Here is a 23,873-nt window from a genome sequence, read left to right on the forward strand (position 1 = left end):
GCAACTACCCCCATTAAAAAGAAGCAAATACCCCCCTTTCAAAAGAAGCAACTACCCCCATTCAAAAGAAGCAAATACCCCCCTTTCAAAAGAAGCAACTACCCCCCATTCAAAAGAAGCAAATACCCCCATTCAAAAGAAGCAACTATTCAAAAGAAGCAACTACCCCCCATTCAAAAGAAGCAACTACCCCCATTAAAAAGAAGCAACTATTCAAAAGAAGCAACTACCCCCCCATTAAAAAGAAGCAACTACCCCCATTAAAAAGAAGCAACTATTCAAAAGAAGCAACTACCCCCCATTCAAAAGAAGCAAATACCCCCATTCAAAAGAAACAAATACCCCATTCAAAAGAAGCAACTATTCAAAAGAAGCAACTACCCCCCCATTAAAAAGAAGCAACTATTCAAAAGAAGCAACTACCCCCCCATTAAAAAGAAGCAACTACCCCCATTAAAAAGAAGCAACTATTCAAAAGAAGCAACTACCCCCCATTCAAAAGAAGCAAATACCCCCATTCAAAAGAAACAAATACCCCCATTAAAAAGAAGCAAATACCCCCATTAAAAAGAAGCAAATACCCCCATTAAAAAGAAGCAAATACCCCCATTAAAAAGAAGCAAATACCCCCATTAAAAAGAAGCAACTACCCCCCCATTCAAAAGAAGCAACTACCCCCCATTCAAAAGAAGCAAATACCCCCATTCAAAAGAAACAAATACCCCCATTCAAAAGAAGCAAATACCCCCATTCAAAAGAAGCAAATACCCCCATTAAAAAGAAGCAACTACCCCCATTAAAAAGAAGCAACTATTCAAAAGAAGCAACTACCCCCCCATTAAAAAGAAGCAACTACCCCCCCCCCCCCCCCCCCCATTAAAAAGAAGCAACTACCCCGATTCAAAAGAAGCAACTACCCCCCAAACGTACCTGCATCAATATGACCGAGTGATATCTCCTCTATTGACCCTTGGTGTGAGTAGTAATCCCCGATCAGCATCGACACATCCCCAGTTTATTGACCCTTGGTGTTAGGGATGCACCGATATGAAAATTGGCCGCCGATACCGATACCGATTGTTCAACTAACACTATCGGCCGATACCGATACCGATACCGATATTTGTATATAAGTATTTGTAATTTTTTTTTATTTTTTATTTTTTTTATTTTTTAATGAAACTACTGTATATTTGTATGTGTATGTTTGTATTTGTAGGCCTCTTTACTTACTTAAAAAAAGGAAACATCAAGAAATATGTTTATGGTATCACTATCTCTCTCCCAGTATCGTCTAGCGGCCTGCAGAGGGATACTATTTTCTCAACCAGAGCTTTCAACCAATGCAATGGAACCATTCTTGCGGCCTGCAGCGGGATACTATTCTCTCAACCAGAGCTTTCAACCAATGCAATGGAACCATTTTGATTGACAGTCGATTCGGCCAATTACGCCACACCGCTAGCACCCACCTCCTGCTGTCCTTACCACCAATCGGCAAGCGTTTATTCATTTTTCTACTTTCGGGCATGCCGCCATTGTTCTGTTTGCGAGAGCAGAACACACTTAACGTAGCTACGTTAGCTGCCCGGCCCGCCGACCGGCGCTCCACAGCATGACAAAATGAGACATAATGATTTTACTGCAACAAATGTTATAATAAAACAAAGCCTTTCTATACATTTGTCTGGTTGAAAACTTTATTAACAGATTGCAGAATGTGTAGTTGGGTACGGAATGAGCAACGGAATGGAACCGAGCTATGAACGGACTAACGGAGTAATGCCTTGTTTACTGCTATCTTCGGGTAAATAATATGCTTGTTATTGAACGTGTAACACTAACTATATAACGTTAATGCCACAAAACGAATGTTTGTGTCATTTTAACAGCAGATACTTTCTTAAATGCCATCTTCCCGAGAGAGGGTGTTGACGGGGAGTTGTGTTATTAATAGCATTGAACAGCTAACCGAAAGCTAGCGTTAACTATTGTTAAAGGTTTAGCCATAACGTTACCTTGGCTAAAGTTGGGGCTATTCATAATGCAGCAATAATGGCTGCAGACCTGCAAGCAAAGTACAGCAAGTTGGCAAAGGAGTATTCCAACGCAAATCACATTTTCACCAGTAACGTTAGTCTTGCATCTCCCGGTAGCTAATGAACGGACTCGGAGTAATGCCTTGCTGCTATGGGTAATAATAATATGCTGATGTTATTGTCCGTGTAACACTAACTATATAACGTTAATGTCACAAAACGAATGCCTTGTTAATCATAAGTAGTTACTTTGATGCAGTAGCTTGTGTGTGTGTGTGGGGGACGGCGGGCGTTGTGCAGGTAGGTCGCGAGTGAACTTTTTTTTTTTTGCCTTTTGACGCTACACAAATTGATGGGTATTTATCGGCGACTGCTATCGGCACATTTGAGCTTATCGGCCGATACCGATACCCGACCGATATATCGGTGCACCCCTACTTGGTGTGAGTAGTAATCCCCGATCAGCATCGACACATCCCCAGTTTTCTTCACCCACTTTTGCTTTTCGTCAACACAAGACACAAGACATCTTCAGACTTCTTTTGACGCCTTGTTTGACGTCTTGTTTGTTAGTTCCGTAGACTGACGCCAAGTGTGTTGTTCCTGCCCCCTCGCCTCTGTGATCTCTCCCCTATCCCTGTAGCTTCGTCTGTGGTTCACGTGGGCTCTTGACCCGGAATGAGTCCTTCTGATATCAATTGCTCTCTCTCAGATAAGGCAGGGGGATTTAGAATTTTGATGCAGCAATAAAAAAAAGATTTATAGAAAAAACTAGCTTAGCGTTGTAAAAGGAAAGTCACTTTTACCCCTAAAAACTTTAAAAAATAAAAACGTCTCACCCCAAATGCAGTTTAAAGGACAAAATTAGGAAAACGGTTCATTTTAGGTGTGGGAAAGAAAAGAGGTGGGGCTTCAAGTTTTTTTCAAAGTGACATGCTTTGCTTCAGAACAATATTCTCAGGGTGAGTTTTAGTTGTTTTTGCACCACAACTCCCAGTCATTTATTCATGTTTCCTGTCTCTTCGTTGCCCTGCCCTCCTCCTTGTCTCTCTCCCTCTCTGTGTGACACACAATGAGCCGATGGAAAGGCAGAGCCCTCTAGTGTTCGGCCTCGGTATTACAACAGTACAACACACCACGTGACTCAGACCAGATGGGGCTATAGGGGATATTTCCTGACCAACATAAGTACAGAGACACAAGCACTAAGAATAGCATATGCAGCCTATGCCTATAAATACCCTTTGATTACAAGCTTGCGCTTGAATGCTATTTTAAAGCAGAAAATGACCCAAGCATATAAGCAATGCCCATACTCTAAATACTGAATAGGTTATATAAATTAATGTGACCCTAAGAATCTAACTTGGAGCCTATTGTGCTTGTACTCTAGGCCATTGGTTCTCAAACTTTGTCATGTCAAGGACCCCCAAATAAGATAAGATAAGATATTCCTTTATAGACACATAATGAGGTCAGGGACCCCCATTTATTTTGTTATTTTGTTTATTTACACATATAAAAACACTTACATATAATACAATATAATCCACAAAGAAAATGTGAAGGAGAATTGCTTATAAACCCTCTAGGTGCTTGTATGTGGCATTCTCCAATAAGCAAAATTATAGTCAGATTACATCAATATACATTATACACACAAGGAACATTCATTCATAATACATACAAGCAGGTCTACAGATAGACACTGGAGTAGGCACTTATGCCATACAGCTTCATGTTAAGTGAAAATAAAAGTAAAGAAACTACAAATAATGACAGGAAAAATGAACAAAATACAACAAAATGAATACAAGCTCTATGAAAAGAAAGCCATCAGACCACAGTTTGTAAAGGGAGCCCATTATGGAAAATATTGACGAGCTAGGACTGAGATGGGATTTCAGTGCTCTTTTAAACTTCAGAAAAGACAAATCCAAAATATGTGGAGGCAAAGAGTTCCACAACTTTGACCCTCGGTAGAGTATAGTGATGCACGGCCGATATAATATCCGATATCAAGATTTTTTTTTTTTTTTTTTTTTTTTAATATATATATATACATGTTTTGGCCTTAAATAGTTTCAAAATATCAGTCATTTCTGAAAATAAGTTACAAAAGTAAAAAAAATTATGCGTTTTGGAAAATAGCTCTTTATTTGATTATCATAAAAAAGTGTTTTCTATACAGAGATATCGACATCGGTAAATATCGGTATCGGCCAGAACAGCAATATTAATATCGGTATCGGCCACAATTTTCACATCGGTGCATCACTAGTAGAGTATACTAAACTGAGATTGAGAAGTGCGGGAATGGGATGGTCTAAGAAAACAGGAGCTACGTGTGGAGTAATTATGAAATTGGTAATTGTGGGCAAACATGTCATGAAAGAAAGGGGGAAGGGCTCTTTTTAAAGAACTATACACAAATAAACCATAAATATGCCTTTGATGTGTGATTTAGTCCAGAATTCCATAACTGTCTGTAATGTAGGTGGGGAGACACCAGAGGGGAGCGGGAGACCTGTGATCAGAATAGTAACTCTTATACCTTGGGCGACCTTGAGTTCTATGAAAGGCGCTATATAAATTTGATCTATTATTATTATTATTATTATTATTATTATTATTATTATTATTATTATTATTATTATTATTATTATTATTATTATTATTATTATTATTATACATTATCTCGTTGGTATAACTTCTACTCATTGAAATAAGAGTGAAATTAAACAATTCCTCATTTTGCTGGGGTCCCCCTGGAACCTCCTCAATGACTCCTGGGGGTCCCCCGACCCCACTTTGAGAACCACCACTCTAGGCTATACAGTATAAATACAGTACAGTACACATTTTAAGCAGGTAATTTAAGGATATTTCGAAGTAAAATGTGACTGTAGAAAAAGCGTATATCAAATGTACTTGTAAAGTTACTTGCAGCAGACGGCTTAAGTCTAAAGTATTTTGTTATTTTGAAACGGCTTTGGTAACTTGTAGAAGATGACCGAAAGGCATAGAACTGTTGAACATAGGATAGAACTGTTGTATAAAAGCAATATCACACTCGAGGTCGTGCTGTTATACTGAATATCGGCACTCATGGAATGCCTCTTGTCTCGGTTGGAACCAACTGTTGTATAATACAGTATAAAAAAGACGTGTGTTGTTGTGTGTTGACAGGAGGAGGCCATTCCAGAGCTGGAGATCGATGTGGACGAGCTGCTGGACATGCCTAGTGACGTAGAGAGAGGTGCCAGGGTCAAGGTAACACACACACACACACACACACACACTGTACATATACAGTAGGGCTGGCAGGTATACAGAATATGACGTTATACCGCCATCCACAATATATAGATATAGTAAAAGATATATACTATATATTGTATATTTTTAAGCGAATCAAAATAAAAATGTCATGCAGCAGAATTAAAAAGTAATAGACAGTTCTGTTTCGTTATGGCTTCGCTCAGCACCAGTTGCACTGTACTTCACTTTGTGCACGAGCACTGAATAAAAAATTCCACCATGTACCTTTACATCCCAACATTCGTCTGGCCACACCCCCATCCGCTTACCTTCATAAGCAGGAGTGTGGTCACCTACTCGCCTCCTTCTTCACTTTCACCACAAGGAAGTGCCTTCGGTAGATCCCCACTTGACGAGGTTATTAGTAGAAGAAAGTTGGAAAACAAAAGAAGATACGTTGACATCATATCTTTATTTTCTCTCTCACTATTTTCGAGAAAATACGGCCATATTGTCTTCGTTACTGGAGTGTCTGGAAGATGATGGTCATTCCGACCTTCAACGGCTTTTTCGTATTAGGAGCTCACGCCGCTGACATGCTCCCCAGCTACAGTCCTCCTTGCTGCGGCTGGATGGGGTTGCCCTCCGGCCACACAGCTGGACTGTGGGAAGCACCGACTGTTGTGAGAAGCGGTTGTTTCCAGGTTGGGGTAAGTACTGTTTTGCTTGCGAGCTCTGGTTGTTGTTGATGCTGTGGGGGTTAGCTGACAATTTACGAAACGCCGACTTCAGGCTGGGGTCCTCTGCTCGGCTTAAACGGCGGTCGGAGGATCTTGGTCTGACGCCCATGATGGTCAATCTAGTGGGCCCCGATCAGGACCTGGTGATCCCAGGATTCTCGAGCGGATGCTTCTCTGTCCCGTGCAGGCCCCATCTTTCATATATAAATGAAAGTATACCCTAACGAGGAAATGTGGGCATAGGATCTTCTTTATCGGGAGTTCCATGCTCAAAGTCGGCTGCAGCCCGAAATGGGAACTGTGCTGGCCCCGCTGCATGTCTGGATCACCGTTGAAAACTGTGTTCTGACATTCTTTTTCTTTTCCCTCTTAAGGGAGGGGCTTGGACAGCGGCCTGTCTGAAGTGTGGCTTGTTATGTTGTTGTGTACAGTTCAGGTGATAGCTGCTTAGCTTGCGTAGTTGCGTGCTAGTTGTGGACTACTGTGTTAGCCAGTCAGCTGTTAGCTGCAACGCTAGCCCGCTGTGTTACCAGGCTAGTAAACGTTAGCTTGTTGCTATCGGTCGAACGGCTGTTAGCTTAATGCTACACTGTTGAACGTTTTCTATGACTATAACATGCCTTAAACACTCTGACTACGACGTCATCTTTGACAGAGGATGTTAGTCGAACCTACACCGGAGCCCTGCCAGCGAGGACTGCGTCAAACATGGAGAAACGTAGCGGCTGGGTGGCGCGACGACGTTACCCTCGTCGTCAACACAGGGATGCTGTGTTCAACTTCGGTGCCCCGTTAACCAGATTGCAGTTCTCTTGGCCGGCGCTCAGGGTAGGAAGGTCCCGACCGGACCTTAAACACTTCTTCTTTCCTTCCCTTCTAAATGTTTTGTAATAACAATGTTTTCCAAAACGTGTGTTGCTGCAATACATTGAGGATACGGCGCGTGTTGTGTGTGAATTGTCTTGTCACTGGTATAGCTTCTCTCTCCATAGAAATCGGGTTGTTGTTTACATGTGTAAAAATTATCTGGTTAGTTGTGATGAGAACATGTGTGTTCATGTAACGTGAACTCACAACTAAGGGGGTTATTAACCTATAAAGCTATGCTTAGTGACATGTGATTAAGGAATGAATTATTTTCTCAGCCTGTAATGACAATGAACAGTGTGTTCACATATTAACAGGGTTACCTGTTCAACTTGGTTGTATCAAGGGTAAGGAAGGAGGGGTGATCCCCCCGGTTCCCTGGGGCTTCCCCACCCTCCTCTCAGACATGTTGTTTACAATATATTCTATCACTGTGTTTGTGGGGATACGATGTAACCCTCAGCTTAATTGCTGGGGTTGTGCTAACCGCTTGAGAAACTATATTTTCCTAAAGAAAAGATTGTTTGGTCACTTATCGTGTGTGCTTAGCAAGGCCTGTGGCCAATACATAATCGAGGATTCTGTATTCTCTCGTTATGAAAAACGGCGTTCCTCTGTAGCAAGAGTGTACTTTTGCCATTTTTTGTTGTGATGAAGGGTTGTGTGTGTCTTGTGATCTACAACTGGGTTAGGTTTGGCCACAGAAGCACATGTGTAAGTCTGGTACCGGGGCTCTTAAAGGGGGCCCTCTCTATTCTGTGTTTTTTCCTTAGTAAAAATCAGATAGCAGGTTAGCACATGAGCTGTGTGAAGCTGTTAGATACTTCATGTAGCAGACTATGACTGTGTCATGCTCTATTTGTCACTACATTGTATCATGGGTGTGGGGTCGTAAAGGGGTGAACTGGTAATCCTTTCCTCCCCTTTTCTGATTGGTCAGGGGTTAAAACCTCCTGTCCTTCAAGGTTCCTGTCACGTTGCTGTTCGGCACGTTACAGGGTAAGAGGGGGGGGGGGGGGAGTTTCCTGGTCCCACGCCCTGGAAGATTGGGCGTGTGCACAGCGGAAATCCCCCCGCCATAGAGTACGTCACTGAGCACGTCTCTGTTGGTAAGACTTCCGTGGGTTGTTCAGGTCCATGTTATGGATCTGTTTCAGGGAGTTGTCAGAGCTCCTCCTCACGAAGCTCCTCCTCGGGCCTTCTGTGAGTTCGGACTCTCCTTCCCTGTGAGGGAGCCTCCTCAGAGTTCAGAGCCTCCTCCTCAGATTGTCAAGGTGAGTAGAACTTCAAAAAGGAGTTCTGCTCTATTGTGTGTGTATTCGATTCAATTCGATTATTGAGTGTGTATTGGTTCAGTGCCTCCTCCTCGGAGAGCCCTAAACCCAAATATTACATAGCTCAATGTTGCAATATATTCTTTTCAATCTATACAGCTCGCGTGGGAAGTCTCTCTGGGGATTTCCGTCTCCTCCCTATGGCGAGGGTGGTGGGATGTAAAATGTAAAAAAAAATGTACCCTCAGCTGCGTCACGTGGGATTCATGTCAGTCTGTGTTTCTTTCTTTTTTGAATAAAAAGAGGAAGGTACATGAAGCACGACGGCTCCGTGTCGTTCTCCCAGGCGACTTGGAGGAACAATGTTTGGTGTCTTGCTAGACTATCCATTGATGTGTTTGGGTCTCGACGCATACATAGTGCTGGCTCGGTGTGTTTCTGTTAAAGAATCACGCAGGGGCTAAGTGCGCCTTGGTTGCTTGTTAAAACAGCGTTTTTATAGGGCAACTGGGATGGAGTTTTGTCTCTTCCAAGCGCCAGTTTACTAGGTTGTCTCGATGAATTCTCGTTCATATCTGGGGGATGTTAACGGAATAGATCAGAACATAGGTAGAGGGGTCTCACGCCCTTGGGGTGGGCCACTGAGCACGGTCCAAATGGGACCATCTGGGTGGTGCCCTCTTTTCATGTTTTAGATCGACACGCATACCTACCCCCTCTTCTGGAGTGGGCATGTCGGCATGGTTAGGACACAGGACTGGTCTGGTCGCGCTGGTCCAGGTCAGTTAACCCGTTGTCCGCCGGGGATGCAGATCTGCTGTTCTGGTACCCTGAGGGACTTGTGCTTTTTTTCGGGGGGGGGGGAAATGCCGGGTCGGTCCGGGTGTCACAGGGTTAGGCGTTATGGAGACCCTTTGTTGGGTACATGTTGTGCTCTGCACTATTGTAATGGCTTACGGCCATACCAACCTGTACACGCCCGATCTCGGAAGCTAAGCAGGTTCGGTCCTGGTTAGTACTTGGTTGGGAGACCGCCTGGGAATACCAAGTGTGGTGTGCTTAGGGCTGGTTCTCCATTCTTTTCGCTCCTCTCTCACGCGTGGCGAAGAGGGGGCTGTTGGGGTGGTCTTGGACCTCCTCTGGTAACCCTGTGCTTCCCGTGCCGCCGGGCCCGGTCCGAAGTAAAGTTTCGTTGATACCGTAGGCCTGGGATAACCCTTTTTTGAAAACTGAAACACTTGTACTGCGGTATAGCCGGTGTATACCCGCAGGTGAGTTTTGGAGTTTTTTCTTGAGGGGTTATAGGAACAACCACCGTCTGTACCGAGAGGGTAGTTGATTCCCTGGTTTGTTGGAGCAGAGTCAACTCCCGGGTTACCCGGTTGAGTGTGCCCCTGCACGTTCATGACGTCTGCCAATCATGTCAGCCTTCTCTGCCTCGACCCCTCTGGGTGGGTTTTTTTTAATGGAGGCTTTGTCATGGTGATCAACAACGCCAGCATACGCCCCTTCCGCCGGGGGGGCTGTTTTCAGCTGACTCCTTTGGCGCCTGTCTTGTCCGCAGTGCTCCAGGCTCAGGTTACAGCCTGCTGCCTGGTTTCCCCGGTGCGCTGCCTGCTTCCGTTGGTTAACCTTTTATGTGTGCTTACGGCCATGCTGACTGCCTGTTCTGCAGGGTCAGTGTGCCAGGCGGTGTGCTATTGGGGGGAAAGGGCCCGCTCTCGGAGGGGCCTTATCTGAATACGCTGGCGATGTGGGGGGCGGTGTCACTAAGTGACCACCTGGTGGGGTCTTGATGCCTGGCGTCATTGACCTCTCCGGGCCCCCTTTTTCCAGGGGATCCAGTCCCTTCGGTGGGTCTGGGTCTTCCTTCGCGCTCCGCTGCTACAGCCTTGCCACAGGGTTGGGTTGCTCTTGACCCCGTGATTTTGGGGGCAGTAACGAGGTTGTTCCTTCCGTTCGTTCCCGGGTGGCATGCGGGTTGTGCATGTGTGTAGTCGTGGGGTCAAGCCACGGTCTGCTCACCCTGTGCGTTGAGTTGCTTGAGTTCCTCTTCGCACGGTCGGATCCGTCTCCCTCCCGTAAGCCTCCAATAGGGGGGGTATCCTCCATTAGGGAGGGTCGGGGGGCTCGGTCCTCCCCGGTCTGATGGTTGTGGGGGGCCTCAGCGGGGTACATTTGTCGGGCTATGGCTCCCGCTCAGCTCCTGTTGTGCAACTGGTGCTGAGCGAAGCCATAACGAAACAGAACGTAAGGTTATGTATATAACCAAGTTCTGTGAGTTATGGTGCGCTCAGCACCAGGACGCCGCTGCGGCCCTTGATCTCGCCTTGTGGTGAAAGTTTGGGAAGGAGGCGAGTAGGTGACCACACTCCTGCTTATGAAGGTAAGAGGATGGGGGTGTGGCCAGACGAATGTTGGGATGTAAAGGTACATGGTGGAATTTTTATTCAGTGCTCGTGCACGAAGTGAAGTACAGCTGAGCGCACCATAACTCACAGAACTTGGTTATATACATAACCTTACGTTTTGAATGAAATATTATAGTGACGATTGTATTACAACAAAAAAAGGAATTTGTACTGGAAAACTATATTTAATACCGTTATACCATCAAAACTAAGAAAAATACAGTGATATATTTTGGGCCAGCCCTACATACATCCATACAAACATACACACTACTATTATACACACACTAATACAGTGGTTCTCAACCTGGGGGTCAGGACTAGAGATGGGCACGAGTAATGTTTTTCCAGATCGAGTACTTGCATGAATTACTCATAGTACCTGAGTACTTGTTTTGGGAAATACATTTTTAGAATGCATCTTAATGAGCAGGGCAGCAGCCAGGGTGCGAAATGAAGGGGGGCTTGGGGCAAAATGCCCTCGAAAATTGACCAAATGCCCTTGAAAATCAGTTAAGGGGGGCAAGAAAAGCCCCCAACACTTTGCACAGATGTTTACACTTAGTATGCACTAGGGATGGGCATTTTAAAGAAAAATCCAGATCGATTGATCGCATGCTATAATACTCGAGTGATCGTGTATTACTCGAAAAGGGGATTTTTTTTTTAATATAAAATTTCGATTTAATATTTTTTAATTTAAAAAAATGTAACTTATTTTTGTTCATTCACGTATACATGTTTAAGGAAACCAACAAACAGTTATAATCTTACACATACATGTGTAAAAAAAATAATAAAAATTATTAATAATTTCAATTTGTTTTCTTCGCTTTTTCTCATCGGAAAAACTCACGCCCATCCCTAGTATGCACACGCACAGTATAATATGCATGTAATAAATAGTTTGTTGATAAACTCTGTTACTTGAACAATTTTCACTGTGCTCCTAAATTTCTTTGTGTGCTCCTAAATTTGTATTTAGATTTTATTTATTTAAATTTTATTTAGGAGCACATGTGCTCCTTGGGAAAAAGGTTAGCGTAGATCCCTATATATGGAGACATTAACATTACGTTATCAAACATAGGGACGAAGACTGTAAAAAAAAGTGTCGACAATGTTTTATAATCTTTTATCAGAAAAATTCGGTGCCCCCGAAATACAAAAAAAGCCCCCGAAAAATCAATTAAGGGGGGCAAAAAAAGCCCTGGATTTTTTTTTCTAACCCTGGCAGCAGCAATAACAATGCACAGCAATATACTGTACCCGATGCTTAATGCGTATCGTCAGTTACCTTGTAACCTCCACTGTCTGCAGCAGGTCTCTCCGCTCATGGAAGGGCACGTCTGTATCAATGGTCTTTGAACGCTACGCAAAGTGGGCGACATGTTGTTGCCATCATTTGGAAATGTACAAACAGGAACCGAGGCTTCCTGTGTCATGCCCTCGCTCTACATGGGTGCCGTGCCTCGCCAGGGTATTGGTATAGATGCGCTTTTTCTCATCATGTAATGAACGCCAGTGTCACCCCTACCATTTCGTTGGCTGTAACATAGCAACCATTGTTTTGTACATGGCAATGGAAGAGACAATGGTTGCTACAGTATGTGCAAAAAATTGCTGTGTATGTGTTGATATAACAAACATTTGTTGTCTTATTACTGGATCCTGTAAACATGTCACAATGGAACAGTAATATTGTGCTTTTCCAGTGTTTTACCTACTCTACCACTGCACAGAAATTAAGCATTTTCCTTTGAAAGTGGTTACCACTGTGGTTACAGACAGCCATACTGGAAGAAGGAGAATTACACAAACAAGGCCTCTATTGACGTATTTGCAATGGAGCACTTTATATCCATTACGTCTATTATTTATTTAATTAAAGTAGCCCCCAAAGCAAGTCAACCTGCTCCTCCAATTATTACTCAAGGGAAATGGCCTGAAAGGGTGAAATAAAAATTATTTTGCGTCAGAGTTCACCACTGTGTCTATATGCTTGACTGCATATGGGGGGTCACGAACAGGCATCCCTCTGTTTTTAGGGGTTGTGAACCAAAGAGGTTGACAACCACTGCATGAATACGCAAACATTCATAAATACACACAAATGCAGGTATGTACAATCGCACACAAACAAACACACACACACACACACATGCAGGTATGTACACATACATATTACAGACACATGCAGGCAGGTGCATAATACTGTCTGGTACACACATGGGCACATACTCACACACTCAGACATACACTCACACACACACACACACACACACACACACACACACACACACACACACACACACACACACATTGTAATTTAATCGTGTGTTGTTTTTGACCTGCAGGACCTACTGGTCGAGTGTTTTAAACCCACTGAGGTGAGAATTTTTTGTATCTTATTCTTATGTTTTTATCTTGTGACTTTTTAATCCTTTTGTGTGTTTTTTTTCTTTCTTTATTTCATTCTTTCTCTCATATCTTCTCTGACTTATAATCATTTTGATCAACTCCTTAGACAGTTTAATATTGTGAGTTTTAGAATTTTTTTTAACCCATGTGCCTCTTGTCCCTTCCGACTTCCCGTAGGACTTTGTCTCTGAGCTGCTGGACAAGATCAGAGGGATGCAGAAGCTTTCCACGCCTCAGAAGAAATGATAGTCTCTATCTCTCTATCCCTGCCTTCCTCCCTCCCATCCTCCTCCTCATCTTCATCCCTAACCTCATCTTCCTACTTCTCCTCATCCCTTTAAATCCCTCCAGTTCTCCATTTGTATATTTTTTTTACTCAGTCCCTCTAGGAAAACACAATATTGCGATCACAAGAATGAACCAAACTCTGTGATATTTGCGGGGGCTTGCAATTTTGCATTTAATGTCCAAATCCGAGCCGTATAAAATAGAGTTGTATATATGTGTACAATGCATAATGTATACACATAACATAGCAAATGCGTCTGTAAGGCTGCGGTTACAAAATGGTTAGGGAAAGTAATCACAAGTACTTACCGGTCACAGGATTCTTCCAATATTCACGTTGAAGCATAATCAATTATGAAAAAGCTCAACCTGACTGACCCTTCAAATTTGTTCTCATCTTTGCCAATTCCTGCCATTTTTGCTATTTCTGCCGATTCCTGCAATTTTACCACAAAATAATTACATAAAATGCTACAAATTGCATCACGCTTTTTGAGAAAAGCCACTGTGAAATCAAGCATTTTTTATCAGACCAATCACAGAGAAAAACTCTGGAGGGATTGATCTATCTATCTATAGAGATACAGAAGTCCTCTTTACCCCTATCCCTATACCTGCTGCTTCATTCCTCTGTGTTCCTTTCCTGACCTTCCTTACTTCCTTCCTGGCATCTCTCCAGACAAAATGGAACCTTCCTCTAAAGTTTCTAAACCCAACACATACCATCTCTTTGATTTCACTCCTCTATATCTCTCTTTCTCTCTCTCACTCTGACATTCCCTCACTCGCCCCCCTTCCCGAGATGCGGAGGAGAAGAAGAAAGGGAGGTCCAATTTCAACAGAGGAAAGAAGAAGAGTGTTGGAGAGGAAGAGGAGATAAAGGAGTGTTGGAGAGGAAGAGGAGATGAAGGAGTGTTGGAGGGGAAGAGGAGATGAAGGAGTGTTGGAGGGGAAGAGGAGATGATGGAGTGTTGGAGAGGAAGAAGAGTTGAAGGAGGAAGAGCGGGGGTTGAAAGGAGGAGGGACATATACCCGAAGCAGCCAATCAGATCTAAGCAGGGCTTATGTCTCAACCAATGAGATTGTTTTGTTTGATTCCTCAACCTATGAGATTTGTTTGATTTTTTTATTTCTCAACCAATGAGATTGTTTAATTTTATTCTGTTGGTAAGGGGGTTTAATAATTAAATGATCCAGCTATGGATCGTGTCCGAGTATGAGTACTGTATGTACTGTTTATTTTATGTCTCGTCTTCATTGTCTCCGTCACGAGGGGGTTTGTGGGTAAGTCCGAGGGTAGTTTGGTCATTATGATGAGGTCACACTGTTTTTCTTCTTCTGTTATTCTGAGGCGCTTGCCGCAGCGGTGTCGTTCCGAGTCCCGCAGTGAGCAAGACCATGTGTCACAATGAACTGTTCGAATCTTAAAACGTGAAGTTTCTTTTAGAGGCCACTGCGGTACAAGGGTGCATACAGTCTGAAGTAAAGGTACTGACACACTGAGCTTAAGTCGGTCTCTTTTCTTTAAACATTTTTCTTGGGGGGTCTTGTAATGACCTCTGTGTGTACGGAGTGCTCCGTCCAAAAAATTTATAAAGATGATTTATTATACCCCCCCCCCCCCCCCCAAATCTCACAAAAACATGAAAGGTAATAATTATGATGTCACATTTTCCAGGAAGTTATGAATCACAGCTTTGTGAAATTATGGAAAAAAATATATATATACTATATCATGGCCTTATTATGGGCATAATAATTTGGCTTTTATAAAAATGTTGGGGGGGGAGAGACCAACTTCAGCTCACTGTCCCAATACTAAAACGAATTGACGACGTGTGTGTGTGTGCGTTCCTACATACCTGCATCTCTTGTTACAGATAGTGAGGTGTGTGTATATGTTGCTACAGTACACGCATAGTACATAGTGTGTGAATGCAAGTTACATACTACGTATACTGTTTTGTGTGTATGCTACTACATATGTTGACATTGTGTGTATGTGTGTGTGTTGTTAATGTTTATGGCCTATGTATTCTACCCAGTATAATCTGATGTTCTATACAACAAAAGCTTGTTTTTAGTAATAGGACTGGTTCCTTTGTTGTAGATGCATTGTCACACACACACACACACAGCACACACTCGCTCTCTCTCCCTCACTCACTCACACACACACACACACACACACACAGCACACACTCGCTCTCTCTCCCTCACTCACTCACTCACTCACACACACACACACACACACACACACACACTGACCGATAAGCGGACCTGGGACAAAGCTGCCTTGTTTTCATCGTCCCAGCACTCTTCCATTTCTCTCTCTCTCTCTTTTGATTATTTAGTTCATCTTCCCTCTCTTTAGTGTTATAAGCTGAAGGGCCATCTTAGAGATGCAGTGCGTAACCGACTTTTTGAACGTGAGTAGTAACTGCGCTACATCAAGGGGGGTGGGGGGCTGAGACTCTGAGATGTCCCTTAAGGGCTTTTGTAGTTTTGTCATGTTAGTGGCCACACCAATGATTGAGGCGGGACGGGAGGGAGGGATGGAGAAAGATAGTGAGCGAGCAAGGGAGGAAAGAAAGACTGAAGGCGGGCCACTGTGGAAAATGTAAAGTATCTAAATGGTTTCAGCCCTCCTCCCTCTCGTTCTCTCTCTCTCTCTCACTCTCTCTCTCACACTCACTCTCACACTCACACTCTCACTCTCTCTCTCTCACACTCACTCTCACACTCTCACTCTCACACACTCACACTCACTCTCACTCACTCTCACTCACTCACTCACACATTCGAGAGAGGGAGAGATCCTTGGCTGTCACACAAGGTCTCAGTGTTTCCCCCGCAGCTGCCAATCATCTCTTTAAGAATGAGCCATCTGTTCCTGATTGTAAGCCAATCATATTGGAGAATGGGGGCCCCTTGGCCAATGAGAGAGCATTGTGAGGATTTTGCAGTGTGCCCTGTGGCCAATCGGGACCACCTGTGGCGACAGCCCTCGATGACAGTCTTTCTCTCTCGAACGCATGCTCCCTCGCTGTCTCAGCGCCAACACACACATGCACCAAATTGGCCCTTTCTTTTCTTGCTACTGTCATTACCCCTCTTTCTTTTCATCCACAGATCCCTCCATCCATCTATTCATTCTTCTACCACTCCTTTTGTTCCCTTTCTCTTTCTTTGAAAAAAGAAACAGATGTTGCCTTAGGTATTATTTATGTTACACAAACCAAATAAACGGGAGACATTCATTTTTTTTGTTGAAAAAAAGAAAAGACAAAAAAACAACAGTTAACTGAAAGCGGTGTGCTATAAACCCCAGAAAACAACATTAGGGAACGGAACAGAGCAGCGGTCGGAGGAAAAAGAAAACCTAGAACCTTCCGTCGCTCCCTTATCTTCTGTTATCGTTGCTTTCTTTTTCTAGAAGTGAGTGTTTACTATGTAGGCCTTGATACAGTGGCTTTGTTTAGATAAGCGACATTATTTACATTTGACCATTTGGATACTCTGTCCGTTTTTATTGTGTGTTCATGATGCTTAATGACACTCGGCCTTGGATTATAACACGTAGTTGAAAAAAATCCATTCAAATGCTATATTCTTGTTTTTTAGGGGTGGGGTGGTGATTGCTTTAGCCTGCCTGGGGTTCCAAATGGGTGGGATTTACATATCGGGGGACATTTTTGATTTGGCTGAAATGCACCAGGCAAGCATCAATCGAATAGCTGAATTTGAATGGGTTTTTGTTTTTAAATCCAGGTTTGGATTATATCTTCTTAGACTGTTATTGAGAAGTCTGTTTTTTACTGTTGGGGAAAATTGCAAAAAAAGAAGAAGATTATCCTGCGGCTAAATACAAGAGCTAAAACCATGCTGATTAGGAGAGTGGTGTTTTTGGAACAAGTATTAAAACCAACCAACAAATGTAGCAATATCAACAACAAGTCTTGTTTTTGCCCAATTTTGTTACACTTTTATGCAACTTTAATAAAAATATGTAAAATGAACAAATGGTGATAATGATGTTTGTTATTTTATATTACAATAAAACAATATAATTTATCTTCTATTCTGTTCTACTCTATTCTCAGACAACATGAGACAAATATTAAGGTTTTTAATTACTGACATTGTAATTGACCTTGTCAATCATTGTAAATCTCGAACCATGCCCTCATTTCTTGATCATCCAATCACAAGTGTTGCTTCCCTAGTGATTGGAGGAGCAAGAAAAGAGGGTGGGGTTTGAGATAGGTCAATGGAGTAATGCTTCCAGGTTTGAATCTGTGGTCAAATGAAAGCCTAATTTAAAGGGGCACAAAACTACTTTAATTTGCACATAATCTCACATACATCCCGAGACTCTAAACTGATTTGCAAACATTCATTTAGTTTTACAGTTTGAATATCTCCTCCTGTGATGTCATCAGAGGATGCTGTATCCTTGTCTTGTGTTAATTGCAGCTCAATTAAATTATGTAGAAGAAATAATTGTGATAAGGTTTACAATAGGGATTGCTATTTTTCATCTATATAATTTCATTGAGCCATAATTAACACAACACAAGGATTCAGTGTCTTCTGATGACATCACAGGAGGCAATATTCAAACTCATTAACTCAACTGTCAAACTAAATTAATGTGTGCAAAACATTTTAGAGCTTTGGGATACTGTATGTGTGATTGGACAAAATACATTGGTGTTGTTTTTCAGCGAAGTGCCCCATTAAGGTGGTTAAATAACTATGAATTCCAGTAGATCATATATAACGCCAATAATAACCTAAATATATCCCTTACAAAAATAATATGGCATTTCCAAAAAGGTATCATGAGATTTCCATAATTTTGTGCTCACTACGAATGATGGCGGTGGCAAAAAAAGAGATGGAAATGCCATGATATTACCATCGATATCATGATTTATATTGAATTATACCATGGTATTATTTAAGTACAAAAGTGGTACCATGGTAAGTTATTCATACAATGGCTAGTACTGTGGCTGTGTTGTAGTACTTGGGTCTAGGACTTGGACTCGAGTCTGAGTCCTGGACTGATTTTCAGGACTTGTGACTCGACTTGGACTTGAGCACTGATGACTCGGACTTGGACTCGAGCATTGACTGCATTCGGACTCGGAAGGTGCAGACAAGGACTCTGACTTTTTTTTTGTAATAGGTCCTAATCATTTGGCATACGATATTGATGGCTATTGCATTTGTTTGGCTATAGTGTCACAAAGTATATAAACTCCCATTGAAATGGTGACCGCTGTGTCATTTATGTTTAATGTCGACCTTTTTGTATTTGAACGTCAGTTCTTTGACCGCCAGAGTAGAGTGGACTCAACCTTGATGACTTGGACTCGGACTAGGACTAGGGTAATGGGGACTCGACTCTGGCTCTTCTTTGGTGACTCGGACTTGGACTCGAACACTGGGGACTCAAGACTCAACTCGAGATTTAGTGACTCGACTAAATCTGTGGTAAAACTGGTAAGGATAATGTTGTTCTTTGGTAAGGAATTTCATTTCCAGATTAGTAGTATTTTGTTTTATTTGCGTCATTTGTGTCAATATACTATAATCTGTAATATAGTAGTAGTAGTTTATTCAGTGATCATCTCACACAATACAATATACTACACCATCATTTAACAATATTTAATTTTACAGTGACTGAAAAGGTACAGACTGAAGCATAATGCTTATATATGCCTGTCCTATATTCTTAACAAAAATGACAAAAATGAAGACTCCAAAACAGTGTTCTAATTTTTTTGTGCAAAAAAAAACAGTATTATTCGCCCTTGTAGTTTTCAAAAATAGCTTTACAAACCATTTTCTTAAAAACCAAAAGCGAATTACTTATTCTTAACTGTATATCAGCATTGTAGTTAACCCCAATAATAGAAATACACCTCCTTTTAATCCCTTTCTTAGCTTTTTGAACAGTACATTTACAAATATCTCTCAAATCATATTTTCTTTCATGTATTGAAAAAAACCTTTGTACCCCGTCTGGGAGTAACTTTGCTTTAGCTCTGTACATTATTTGCATAGTTTTATAATAAACCAATCATAATCTGTAATATGAATTTCAGATTATGAAGGTTTCTATCAGCTTAGTCTTGCATAGCCATATTTCTCTCCACACAGTGCTGTGTCAGCACCGGAGAGAAGTTTCAAGTTTGTTTATTATTTGTCACTACAAAATACAGAATACTTTATGATGAAATGCTTGTTTCTGTATGAGCCCCTGAGAGTGTGCTGCTGAGCCCCTGAGAGTGTGCTACTGAGCCCCTGAGAGTGTGCTGCTGAGCCCCTGAGAGTGTGCTACTGAGCCCCTGAGAGTGTGCTGCTGAGCCCCTGAGAGTGTGCTACTGAGCCCCTGAGAGTGTGCTACTGAGCCCCTGAGAGTGTGCTACTGAGCCCCTGAGAGTGTGCTGCTGAGCCCCTGAGAGTGTGCTGCTGAGCCCCTGAGAGTGTGCTACTGAGCCCCTGAGAGTGTGCTACTGAGCCCCTGAGAGTGCTACTCTGGCTGAACCTGTTATGATTCTGCTATAGGGGGAAAAAACGCTCTGACTTGTTTGTATTTCTTTAAACCAATCATAATCTTCCTGGGCGGAGCTAAGCCCAGGATGCAGCGGCAGTGACCTTGCAAAATAGTAGGGGTGGGACAATACGAGTAACTCACAATGATACTGTGGCGATATTTGGCCCCCGATAACGATAATATCATGATACACGATATCTGCGATAATCAAAATTGAATCTAGTCTACGATACATCACAATAGCTGTGTTACTGAAGAAGAAAAAATAAGAAAAAGCAGGAATTGTATTGTAAATGTATTTATTCACAGAATTGATATGAAAGCTTATCAGATTATTTAGTCTGCATCACAAACTGGCCAATTGTACATGAAACAATGTAGAACAAATAGTGCCTATTTAACATACACTGACCACAACTTGATTATTATTAACTATTAATTATGTCCCGAACAGAAAACTTCGCTAAATTCGCTGAAATGCATCAGGCAAGCATACATTTTATTATATTAATATTTTATTAATATTTGTATTGTCAACATAGCCTACAAGAAGACCAAAGCCTGCAATGGATTTCTTCCACTCTCAATACTCTTTCTACTCGCTCCTACGCTTAATGTAAGAGTTCTCAACCAAGAAGCCATACATTCCCATCGTATGCTAAAATCATAAAATACAGCTTGTAAACACATATTTCTATTTTTAAATATAATGTATTCTCGTGAAAATTGGGGCACTGTAGTTAATACAAAATGTGCTTCAAAAGGGAACATCAATCTATGGATGTCCAGTAGTAATCAGTTGTCCCCCAGGCCCCAGCATGCACGTTGACCATTACACTTGAGGCCAGTAAAAGGTACAACGCCCCTGTTCATCGCAACATGTGTATGATGCTTATGGATCTCCAAATTACCTAAATAAATCTAAGAGGTAATTACTTTTTCTGGGGAACGATGGTCTTCAGTGTGATTTATATGATTGATTGATTGAAAACTTTAACAGATTGCAGAATGGGTACAGTACAGTACAACTCAATAGGGGATGCAGACCAGAGAAAGACTTTCGTCTTGTTTACGTCAGGGTCCCCCATTTTCAATTCATAATGAACTAAATATCAGTGTGTTTGTCCTGAAATTGTAGTTTATGAACAAATGCCATCTAATCCCTGTTTGTTCCCCAACTACCCAAGTTGTTTCCCCCCAAACGGGGCGTGGCGATCAAAATGACATATTGCTGGTCTGATGTATGGTCCTCCTCAGCCAGGAGATTGAAACGCGCCTATTAATTTGTCCTCACTACCGTCACCACGGACATGTAGTTCACATTTCGTTCACCGATATTCTCAATCTTGATGGCTATCATTTCTTCCATAAAAACAGAATTGGGAAAATAGGTGGAGGAGTGTGTCTTTACGTGAATACCAGTCTACAAGCAAATGTTTGTGACATGGTTGACTTTGATGACGGCTGATTCTCTCTTCATTGATATAAATGGAAACAATGGAAAAAACTTCAGTCGGAGTAATATATCGCCCCCCAGACACAAACTTGGATGTCTTTAGGAACAAGTTAGAGGAAACCCTTAATTCATAAATGATTCTATAAAAAATGATTTCATTAATACACTGCACTCTTCCTCCTTCTTCACAACTATAAACATCTTCACTAGAATAACACACTCATCCAAGTCTACCATTGACAACATCATCACCAACATCCAAAACACCAAGCTGGAGTCGGGAGTGATCCTAACTGACATAACTGATCACTTCCCTGTCATGTTGTCTCTAAATCTTGCCAGTGAACTTGCACCCCCTCCTTGTAAGACAACAATTAAAGTAATAAATGACAGAACCCTGCAGCAACTATATGGAAGCCTGGAGACCAAAGGGTGGAAACATTTATATGATGCCTGTGATCCTGATACTGCATATGATATGCATATTGGAAATAACAGACTCCATCCATAACACCATTCCTGAGAAGACTGTCATGAGCAGTAAAAATGACCAGAACCCCTGGCTTACAAAGGGCATCTTAACATCCATTAAACACAAAAATAAACTCTACAAACATTATCTTAAGAAGCCTAGTATAAATAATAGAAACAAATACAATCTATATAGAAATAAACTCACTCATCTAATAAGGAAAAGCAAATGTGATCATTATACTGATCAGGTAATAGCATCTCAGGGTGATTAAAAAAGGACATGGTCAGTTCTAAATAAAGTACTAAACAGGGACAAAACACCATCAGTGCTCCCTGACCCTGTAAACATGTCTCAGCAGGATCTCTCTGATAAATTCAATACCTACTTTGCATCCATTGGTGAAGACCTGGCGAATAAAATTAGCCATCCCGGGGGTGTGTCTTTTAAACAGTATTTATCAGGTAACTATATTAACTATTTTTTCATGAAACCAACTGATGACCATGATGAACTATTCAACATGATCATGAAGATGAAGGACACTCGCACAGCCGGTGCTGATGGAATATGCAGCAAAATCCTAATAGCCATAGCCAATATTATAGTCAGACCACTCGCTCACTGTATTAATTTGTCCTTACTACATGGTGTGGTGCCAAAAAACATCAAAATTGGGAGAATAATACCCATATATAAATCAGGTGACAAAAATAGTAATAATTACGTCCAATATCCGTGTTACCAGCTCTATCCAAAGTTTATGAGAGAGTTGTGTACAATAGATTAAGCAAATACACCACCAAGCTAAATATACTCACCAATTCACAATACGGCTTCAGGAAAAAGAGAACAACAAACATGGCAATATTAGACCTCATTGAAAAAATACATGATGCCATTGATCAGGGTGATTGTGGGGTGGGCGTTTTCTTGGATTTATCAAAGGCCTTTGACACCATTGACTTCACTATTCTACTTGGGAAACTACACCATTATGGCATAAGGGGTCTGGCTCTCAACTGGTTCAGTAGCTATTTACATGGTAGGCAACAGTACGTCGATATAAACAATCACAAATCAATAAAAATGGACATCAAATATGGGGTCCCCCAGGGGTCAATTCTAGGGCCTTTACTATTTATTCTCTATATAAATGACTTTGTCAACTCATCTGAACTTCTGCACAAAGTAATATTCGCTGATGACACTAATTTGTTTCTGTCACATAAAAATCCACTCGAGCTACAAGATCTACTCAACACAGAACTACAAAAAGTGGACACCTGGTTTAAATGCAACAAATTATCACTTAATCTCAGCAAAACAAACTTTATTGTATTCCACTCAAATTGGATGCGCACACATCACATGTGCATAAAAATAAATGGAAAGGAGCTGTCAAGAGTGGTGTCCACAAAATTCCTGGGGGTCGTCATCGATGAGTCACTCAACTTCAAATGCCACATAAAATATCTACAAACAAAACTGTCCAAATATGTTGGCTTATTCTGCAAAATACGTCATTTTCTTCCCTTGCCTGCTCTTCTCACTTTATACAAAACCTTGTATGAACCCCTCATTAATTACTGTAATGTCATATGGTGCAACACATACCCCAGCCATCTCAAGAAACTAGAAAGCTTACAAAAGAGGGTACTACGAGTGCTGTCATGGTCCGGGTATAGAGCGCCCTCAAAGCCTCTGTTCCATCGCTTTGGTCTCCTGAGGCTCGCTGAATTTAACATTCATCAAAACGCCTCAATTATGTATCAAGTTGTCAACAACATGAATCACAGACTGTCTGAGCTTGTCCCAGTCTGCCAACCACTGCACATCCACAACACAAGAAATAAGCATCTTATATTTGGCAAGAGGAGAAGGCTCAATTGTACTAGCCTAAGCATAGCATGCAGGGGTCCACAGATCTGGAACAAGCTTGACGAAAATCTGAAAATGACTAAAACCTTTAAAACATTAAAAAAATCACTGAAAGAGGAACTGCTTAAATCATATCTCTAATTAAAATTATAACTTATGAATACAATTGTCTGTATTATGTATCTCTGTTAT

General features: G+C 41.7%; 1 protein-coding gene across 1 annotated transcript in view; it reads left to right on the forward strand.

The window, feature by feature from the left end:
- ppp1r14bb (protein phosphatase 1, regulatory (inhibitor) subunit 14Bb) overlaps positions 1 to 17,380 on the forward strand; it is a 159,137-nt gene extending 141,757 nt beyond the window's left edge. Inside the window, exons 2-4 of the mRNA XM_084327785.1 lie at positions 5,229 to 5,312; positions 12,950 to 12,982; positions 13,191 to 17,380. Of these exons, the coding sequence (XP_084183911.1) occupies positions 5,229 to 5,312; positions 12,950 to 12,982; positions 13,191 to 13,259 (186 nt within the window). The 3' untranslated portion in view covers positions 13,260 to 17,380. The remainder of the gene's footprint in view (positions 1 to 5,228; positions 5,313 to 12,949; positions 12,983 to 13,190) is intronic.
- The last annotated feature ends 6,493 nt before the right edge of the window (positions 17,381 to 23,873 follow it).

Source organism: Notolepis coatsorum, assembly GCF_963971535.1.
Source record: "Notolepis coatsorum genome assembly, chromosome: 1".
NCBI classification, from domain to species: domain Eukaryota; kingdom Metazoa; phylum Chordata; class Actinopteri; order Aulopiformes; family Paralepididae; genus Notolepis; species Notolepis coatsorum.